The following is a 9,897-nucleotide window of genomic DNA, read 5'->3' as shown; positions in this document are numbered from 1 at the left end:
TATGCATGTAATATGTACATCAGCTAGGCTTGCTTCTCCACACACACTCTGTCCTGTAGGCGCAGCAGCTGATTCAGTCAGACTTCTTCGTCCGCTCGGCTCAGGAAGAGAAATCAGCCATCTAAGATCACTGCAAATATCACAGGCTCGAAGTCCAGCAATCAAATTAAGCTTTGGAGGAATACCGCGATCTACGGGAACAGGTATTACAGTCAAGCTGGGTGATTTTCAACGCTTTATTTATGTCGACTTGTAAAATTACCGGATAGTAGCACAAACTTGAGGCAAATACAGTGACGAATCATGAACACAAGACTTTATTTGATCAGAACAGTATTTAAATGACATTTACAGGTTTTTTTAGTGGTGGCTAGAATTTGTAATGTGACATTCATGGACGTGTGGTGCAATGTTTAGACCAAAGTTGCTTTTTCGGCATGGAATGCCTCAGCTAACGTTAACGTTAGTTGGATTTCGTGCTAGTTAGCCACGCTAGCTTCTCAACATCGACGCATTCACTTTAAATGGAATTTTACAGTGAATAAAAGAGATTCACTCATTTTAATATAAAAATATAAAAAAGACTCGAACTCAGTAAGGAAGGCCCGTGGCTGTGATGATTGATTATGTTGGTTGTATTTATACAGCATCGTTAGCGAGCTGGCTAATGGTAAGCGCCTATTCGCTCAAACACATCAGTAGACGCGTTTCAGGCTGGCATGAGCTTTTTTTTTTTATCGCCAGGAGGTTTATTAGCCGTACAGATGTTTGCAGCTGTTTTGTCATGTCCTGTCTGGTCAGAAGTACAGTTAGCTTGTCTGTCTGAATCCAGCGTGACATTGTATTCATATTCATGGCTGGCTGTCTGTAATGTATCAATATGCATATTGTTTAAATGGCTACATCTGTACATTTAACATTAACCCATAACATTATTCCATATTATATGCTGCTGAGAGACAGGACTGCAGTGTCATGTTTATATACATTTTTGGTGCAGAAACACACATACTCATATATGTATGTATGTATGTATGTGTGTGTGTGTGTGTGTGTGTGTGTAGAGAGAGAGAGAAAAACAGCCACCATTTTGCAGCATCAAAACTGTTAGGTTAGAATATTATGGTCTCATACTTATTTAGGGGTTTGTCAGATCTGTCATCCAATACGTGGTCCAAAAATAAATGTAACAAAGCGCTTTGGACACTGGTAAACGTGAGCCAGCTCAGCAGTGCACTCCTGGATGTGCTCTTGGTGATCATGCATCCATGCCATTAAAACCAGATCTTTACTGAATGAAAGCAAGGAACGCCATCTCTAAAATGGGGGTTGAGGGGAGAACGTTGCTATAACACCCACACCCCATCGTCTGCTTAGACAAGCTAAAATTAGGTCACCACGAGCCTACAGGGACACAACACCACCCCTCACAGAACTGTTATGAATCTGAAGAGATGCTGTGTCTACATAAAACGGACCCTTTTTTCCCTTTGGATTTTAAATTCAAATTTAGAGCATTGATCTGTGTACTAACTCCCAGCATTCCCCATCTTGTTTTTTATGACTTATTAGATTCCATCTAAACAATTTAGTGCTGCTGGATAAAGGTGCTTTATATCACATGTCTAATCCTGGCTGACTACATCTGCTTTGTTTCAATAGGCTGTGGAAAAGGCTCAGGTTCACACACACCATCCTGAAAACACAAGTTATTGTGATTCCACTGAGTGAAAACTCATTGCAATGCTAGGGTGTAATGGATGGTTACCAGGGTGTTGCTATAGTGTGTACTGGGTGGTTACTTACTGTCAGACCAGCCACAAGCCTCTATGATGATTTGGTCCCTATACAAAGCTAAAAGTAATTTTGTAGGATTTTTTTTCGCCTGCCAGGCAGACTCTTGACTGGATGAGCCACATTTGAGTCATTGCTTCTTAATTGCTCTCGAAGCTCTGCCTACTGATGGCCACACAAATATATATTGCAAAATTCTCTCACTTCATTACACGTCATACTGTCCAGCCCTGTAATTGAGTGTGCTTGTGTAGCTTCTAACCATACATCGTCAGGCTCTTAAATGAGTCGGCTCTTAATTCGATTACAATGCATCAAGGCATTAATGGTTTTGGATTTCCACTCAAGAGACAAAGTGGGAGGAAAAAGCATCCATAAGCTTAAATGATGACGACCATAGTATTCAAAACGTCTTGAAATGGAAAGGCCTAATTGACACTAAATACGCCAAACTTTTCTGAAGATTCCAGGAAATGTTTCAAACAGGCTTTTTAAAACTTCATTAAATAGTATTGAAATAAACAGCAGTGCATTGATTGCATCATAATGGATGTCTTGTCTTGTTTTCTCTTTCTTAAGGGGGATGTTCAGCCTTGCATTGTAAGGAAGATCGCCTTGTCCACCTGACACATGAGGAGGACTCATTGTACAGGGATCATGAGGGCTGTGCTTTCGTGAGGTATGAATGTACATTTCTTTGTTTCACATTATACAGTAGCAGAGAAAATGTTTTGTACTTCTTTAATGCTACTATTTGTTATATAATCACTCAGATCATGCATATTTCATAGAAGTTAATGCATTTTAGTCTGGTTTAAATCTTTTCTGTTCTGTGATATTAAAAGGTCTGCTTTCTATCTGTCCTAACCAGTGTTTGGAATATAGCCGTTTAAAATAACGATGTTATTTTTTCAGTAACTGGTTAATCTAACTAATTACTTTTCCCGTCGTTACAACGCCGTTAACATTAGTAGGCGTAAAATGTGGTGCGTTACTATGCATTTATTTATCCGAACGCACCCCTGGCTCACACAGCGAGTAAGGAGGTGGGTTAATAACGAGATAAGCGATTATGATTGGCTAAGGCAGAGTCATGTGTTTCATGGTAGCCTATCAGAGCCAGTGTTTTTACACCAGCGGTGCCAAACACACGCACGAACGCAACAGCTAAAGAGAGATTTGCAGCAGCAGAGATGGCGAGTCTGGAGCAATCCGATGAAAAGTTGGCATTTTCAAGGTGGAGATATAAGCACTACTTCAAATTCATTGCGGTCAAAGGCAAGAACGTGCATGTAATGTGATACACACGCATCTACAAAGCTAGTGGCCAAAAACACTTTTCTTACAAAGATAATACTTTGTCCAGTATAGTCTAGAATAAAACTCTTCCTGTCTGTTGACGTGCAATAAATATCGAAAGTTATGTACGAACACCTGTCTGTTCTACTCATTTTAACTGACTTGTTAAAACTGCTCCAAAAAAAAAAAAAAAAACGTTTTTTTTTATTTTATACAGTAAAGCAAATAGTTACTTTCCCTGGTAACGACTTACTTTTATTATAGAGTAATTCAGTTACTAACTTGGTTACTTTTTGGAACAAGTAGTGAGTAACTATAACTAATTACTTTTTTAAAGTAATGTTCCCAACAGTGGTCCTAACACAGATGTAATTCTATATAGGCGTTAATAAAGTAATGATTTCCACCATAAAATCCGGTTCACTTAGGAGCGTATTCTGGCTAATAGGAAAAAGGCTTTATTTGTGGTCTAGGAATGAGTTTATCCTAAAAAGCTAATACCAAAACAGTAAATTGGCAGTGAAAACACTCAAATATATTCAGATTGAGAAAGGTATGTCGATTTTGTGATAATTCTTTAAGTAGTGATTATTGTGAGTTTACTTCCATTATATGTTTACTTGCAACAAAGTAAATGATACAGTCACAAGCTATCATGGTGTATTTAATGTTAAATATACAGCTAAATGGAAGTTGATTTTGATTGTTATGAAAAAATAGAAACCGACGGACAAAATGTCTTGATGCTTGTCGCAACTGGTTAGGACAAAAACCTATTGTAAGTGATGGTTTTTTTTTTATTACTTCTTGTTTTTATCGTATCAGACCTGCTTTTGGACACTTAACTGTTTAACGATGGCGTTTCTAGTTTGCAGTTTCTCAAAATGAAGTCAGGAAAGAGGTGAAATTTCTATCCTCGCATTATTAACCTTAATGCAATCTCTAGGCCACTCAGAATGGTTTCCTATTATGATAGGGGTTCTAAGTGGGCTGCCACACTTCAGAGTGGGCCCATATTTCTTTAATGGCACATTAGTAGTCTCAGCATACACACAAACACACAGCCATTGCATTTTTCACTTGAGAGAGCTGTGTAGACCTAGTGTCTCTACAAAGAACAAAAAGAAGGTCACCTTTTTACAGGAAATGCGATTATGTTACATCTTTATTGTAGTGGGACATTGAGTTCCTCCATGGTCAGCTCAAAATGCCATGTTCATTAAACCTCTATCAGTTTACCTTTAGTGCTTCTAAGGAGTTTTGTTCTGAAACCTCCGTTTTAAAGCATCATCAACATGCTCCTGGCACAAAGACTGTCCTACAAGCAAAGTGAAAGCTGTGCCTTGGTTTGGCCACATTTTAAGGCTGCGTCACCAGTGGCCATAGAATTGAAGTATTGTTAAAAAGTTCAATCTGATTAATTAACAAATTGTTCAGTGACTCTTTTCCCAATATTTGTTTGACCATATGTTTGAACATATGCTGCTCTTAATCGTGTAGTGCATTTATGATTTTGATTATCCAGAAGATCTTATTATTTTATCATTTGACAAATTTGACATTTTCACACCAGCTGTTTAAAAAAAAAAAAAAACCTGAAAGAAACTCTGATAAAACATTGGTTGAAATCCTTTTGAAGTCTGCTTTCACGGTTCTTCTGTTCTTGTGCTGGTTTTAGTGTTCAGTTAAAAATGGCCAGCAAAGGCTATACGTTTTCAGTTTCATTCTGTTGTACGTCCAGTTCTTCTCATGCATCTCTGTCTCCGAGGCGATTGGCAGGCATTTGATTGAGTTCTCTCAACACACTCTTCCTGCCTGCTTCATTTCAGATATCAAAGGTTTCTGGTAATGTGCCATGGGGTACGACGTCACCAGGTTCCAGGGAGAGGTGGACGAGGATCTGTTATGTCCCATCTGCAGCGGGGTGCTGGAGGAGCCAGTGCAGGTCGATATTTATTCAACTGCAAATTTCAAATTCAACTATCATTTCTTCAAGATCATTGTGTGATTGTGTCTCACAAGGGTACAAAATTTTATTTTTTTTATAAAAAATAAAATAAATAAATAAAAGGGTTAGGGAATTGAGGAAATCTACAGGCTATATATTTCTTACAGTGAAGCGTATACACACAATGTTAAATTTATAAAAAGAATAAAAAATGATACAAAATATTAATACAGTTATTATTTCTTAAAATCAATGATAATATGATAAAATAAGAACAGTAATACTTTATTATCCAGTTAGTTATTTTATTAATTAATAAAATAGTAGAATTATTATTATTGTTAAATTAGTTATTTAATTATTAATAAATACAATAAAATTGTATTATTATTAGTAGTAAAGTTAGTTATTTTATTATAATTTTTTATTTTATTTAGAAATTAATGTCTTTCCCAATGGATTTATTTTGCTCTTTTTTTCCTTTTTTAACATCAGAACAAATACACAGTGCAAAATGTCTGAAAAATGCACTTCAGCAAGAAAAATCTATAGGCATTGAGTTCAGGTTCCACCCTGATCAATCTGTCTGTTCTCTCAGGCCCCGCATTGTGAGCATGCATTCTGTAACGCCTGCATCACACAGTGGTTTGCACAGCAGCAGAGCTGCCCTGTGGACCGCACTGTGGTGACTCTTGCCCATCTTCGACCCGTTCCCCGCATCATGCGTAACATGCTTTCCAAGCTGCAGATCTCCTGTGATAACGCCGGCTTCGGCTGCACGGCCACCCTTCGGCTCGACCAGCTGCAATCACATCTCAAGGGCTGCGAGCACAACCCCAAACGACCAGTCACATGTGAAGAAGGCTGCGGGTATCTACCATATTCATTTAGTTCTCACTTAGCCCATGTGCTGTATGGATGTGTTTGACTGTAGTGCCATGGTTTACTGCTTTTTCAGTGTCTTTTTCAGCTCTGCATCAAGCTGCTTTTTAATGCAGGAATGCACCATCTGTGAGCAGCCCTTAATTGTCTTCAATGACTGTTTGACATTTTAATCACATTAACTTTTTTACTCTCCAGGCTAGAAATGCCCAAAGATGAGGTGCCCAATCACAACTGTATTAAGCACCTACGCAGTGTCGTGCAGCAACAGCAGACCAAGATTGCAGATCTAGAGAAGACTGCAGCTGAGCACAAGCACCAACTTGCAGAACAGGTCAGACCAGTGTTTTTTGTTTTTTGCTTTATCATGAGGCTACGTAAATATCCCTGTCATATAGATTTTCTTTTTTATTTAACAATTATTGAATCTCTGCCCCGATCAGCACACAGCACAGGTTGTTAATATTCTTGATTGATTTCTGTTATTCAGAAACGTGACATCCAGCTCCTGAAAGCTTACATGCGAGCAATACGCAGCGCTAACCCTAACTTGCAGAACCTGGAGGAGAGCATAGAGTACAATGAGATCCTAGAGTGAGTGATGTTCTTTTCCTAAAACTTTTAAAGTCCATATGATTTCAAGATAAGTTTAATGGTTTAAAATATTTATACAGTTTGTTTATTTATATATATATATATATATATATATATATATTATACATACATACATACATACACACAAACAGTAATATTGTGAAATATTATTTAATTTATTATAACAATTACAACCGTTTAAATTAAAACCATTGCGCTGTTTAATATTTTTGTGGAAATCTTTTTTTTTTATGACTTGAAAGTTCAACAGAAAAACATTTATTTGAAATATAAATAATTTGTAACAGTTTAAGTCTCTTTTTACACTTTTCATCAGTTTAATGCATCATTGTTAAATGAAAGTATTCATTTCTTAAAAATTACTGACACCAAACTTTTGAATGTTAAAGTTATATATACTTATATATACATATATTTATTTATAATATATTTGTCAAAAGAATAAGGCTAAGGCCATATACCTAGTTATTTGTATTGTGCAGTGGATAAAATATCAGTCTACTATGTAAACAATGAGTATGTAAATTGCTCTTGAAAACTGGTTAATTACTGTTGAGTAAGTAATAATGCTAATCCCATAATTTATCATTAGATGACTTTCTAACTAACTACTCTTGTTTGGTCACAGGTGGGTGAACTCTCTCCAGCCCGCTCGCGTGACCCGCTGGGGAGGAATGATCTCCACACCCGACGCCGTCCTCCAGGCCGTCATCAAACGATCGCTCATAGACAGTGGATGCCCATTGTCAATCGTGAATGACCTCATCGAGAACGCCCACGAGCGCAACTGGCCCCAAGGCTTGGCCACGCTGGAGACACGGCAGATGAACCGCCGGTATTACGAAAACTATGTGGCCAAGCGCATTCCGGGTAAGCAGGCCGTGGTGGTGATGGCCTGTGAAAACCAGCACATGGGTGAAGATATGATTCTGGAACCGGGGTTGGTTATGATCTTCGCTCATGGTGTTGAGGAGATCTTATAGTCTGTACATAGGTGGATGCCAGAGACTGAATTGATTCTCCCCTCTAAAAAATTCTCAGTTTATCCCTCTAAAAATATCAAGACTTTTTTGGCAGTCGTTACCTCAAATTTTAAGGAAGGCTACAGGCAGAGATGTTCTCCGCTCGTGGACCTCCAGCATTCCCTGTTCTCTTTGCCTTAAATGGACATTTTTCAAAAAGTGGACCCTAAAGACAAAAACCAACTTGAAACATTATCAGGGATGATGGTACACGTATGTTTTAACATTAACATTGAAATCAAAAGGATTTGAAGTGATGTCTAATTTCCCCTTTAACATTTATTTCCCTCTTGACAGCAAATATATGTCACTCACAGCTTAAGACAAGTTAAGATTCTTGTAAATACAGATGATAAAGAAATATAAACAAATATATGTTCTTGTTCTACTAGAGTAGTGGACTTTTTTGCTGTCTTCATCTCAGTTTGCGATTTAGAGTAGAGTGTTTTAACTCCCATGGATCTCAGTGATGTTTTTTGTTTTTTCAATAGAGCTATGATGAAAGTTTGGTAGATAAAGAACTCTGCTCGGTGTTTGCACTGTGTGGTGATTGGAAAAACAAGATGTCATGAATCTCGTTTTGTGAAGATGTTTGTGGAAAGAGTAATGCAAAGGATGTATATGATGGAAATCAACGGCTGATTTGATACCTTTTATTCTACGCTTTCATTTTCAATTAAATTTCCTCCGGAAATAATCATTTTATTATTTTTTTATTTTTATTGTTTTCTAAAAGCATCTCTGGCTATTACACTATTAATCAGAACCAGATTTTTTTTCTTAAAGCCGGTCTTAGTGACCTCAAAGTTTTTTTTCTTGTAGATTCACCAAATGCAAAACCAGAAATTATGGATGAAAAGCTTGTGAATCGAATATGAAGTATAAAAACATTGTGAAAAATGACCAAACTACAGCTGATGTAAAACATGTCTGTGTGATCTCCTGCAGATGCTCAACCATATCAGGACCTGTTTACTGTGGTTTACATCAGAACCGTTTTTTATCCATCATTTACCACAGCACCTCTTGAATTTCAAACAATAAAGAGAGATGGAACGGTTGAATGTTTGTGTATATTGTGCAGTTGACTCCTGGATAAGTAGTTTAAGAATTTATTTTGCATATTTTCCGTACCTTATTTGTACATAGTTGATTATATAATCAGTTACATTTTTGTTGTGCGATATTTGTCTCTGCAACCAAAGTTTTATTGTGTTGTGTGCACATCATGCTTGCTTTTTTGTTTGTTGTCGTTGCACGGATGCTGAAAATGTAAGTGCAGCCAATAGCAGCGATTCTCAAATGTATCTTCAGAGCTATTGTGTGTCATCTGCTTCAGTGTTACATAGACCTGAAAGCTCATTGCGTTGTTTACAGTAGCTTATTTGAAAATGTTTAATAAGAGCTGAAAACTATTGACCCAGAATGTTTAACTCAGCAATATTCATCCAGGTCTATGTCAATTAGGAAGAAATGTCTGTGAACTTTGCCTTATCACACTACATTCGAAACTTTCATCACATGGCTTCTCTGAACATCGTCTCGCAATCACACCCAGAAGTTGGAGAGATTAAACACGACCCAATGTGTTTCACTTCTTGGTTCTGATGGATCTGATCTCCTTCCGTATCATTCATGAAATAAAAGTTCACTTTTTTTGTGTTTGATTTAATGAGACCGATGCGTTATCTCTTATTCGACATTCAAGACTTTCTTGACTCTCAGGTTTTATCATCTGATGTCAGGGATGAAATGTTCAAAGAGCTCATGTTTCCCGCTGCAGCATTGTCCGTGGATGTGGCATTCTTCTCTTTGTTTGTTTTTGTCTTTTATTCTTGCTTTTGTGTTGTGGGTTACTGACAGAATATGAATAAATATAATTGATTTTGCAATATGACACCGGTGTCTTTGTCTTTATTATTAATACAGCAGTAGGAACTTTTTGTTGATTGTGTTTACATCAGCTGTTTAAAAAAAAAGATGCCCAGAGAAAGAGCTTACTTCCTCATGTTTTTGATGTTTTTCCTCTGTTCTACCCCACAATGTCACTAAAGTGCAATTTATTTGTTAAATTGAGCAGTCCATAGAGTTTTCAAATAGTTCTGCTGCCATATACCATAATTTTCAGCTAAATTAACTCTTATTATTGCTATTTGGTGACTGTGGTCCCTTCTATCTGCTGATCTCTGTTCAGTGTTTTGAGGCCAAACACACATTAATGTGCATGCAGGAATAATCCTCCTGTTGTTGGAATTTTCTTTGACCAGCACATAGCCACTAATACTGCAAGTCATTTTAATCAAGCCCATTATAGTACTAGTGAGGATCGGAATGTCA

General features: G+C 37.2%; 1 protein-coding gene across 1 annotated transcript; it reads left to right on the top strand.

The window, feature by feature from the left end:
- Positions 1-65: 65 nt before the first annotated feature.
- Positions 66-9,457, top strand: LOC132129722 (E3 ubiquitin-protein ligase NRDP1-like). Its single transcript, XM_059541414.1, has 7 exons — positions 66-203; positions 2,374-2,473; positions 4,923-5,038; positions 5,640-5,911; positions 6,122-6,257; positions 6,414-6,517; positions 7,167-9,457. Exons 3-7 carry the CDS (start codon positions 4,949-4,951, stop codon positions 7,519-7,521), a joined length of 957 nt encoding a protein of 318 aa, XP_059397397.1. The 5' UTR covers positions 66-203; positions 2,374-2,473; positions 4,923-4,948; the 3' UTR covers positions 7,522-9,457.
- The last annotated feature ends 440 nt before the right edge of the window (positions 9,458-9,897 follow it).

This window comes from Carassius carassius, chromosome 46 (genome assembly GCF_963082965.1).
Source record: "Carassius carassius chromosome 46, fCarCar2.1, whole genome shotgun sequence".
In the NCBI taxonomy this organism is placed as follows: domain Eukaryota; kingdom Metazoa; phylum Chordata; class Actinopteri; order Cypriniformes; family Cyprinidae; genus Carassius; species Carassius carassius.
This window is presented reverse-complemented; position numbering and strand designations above follow the sequence as displayed.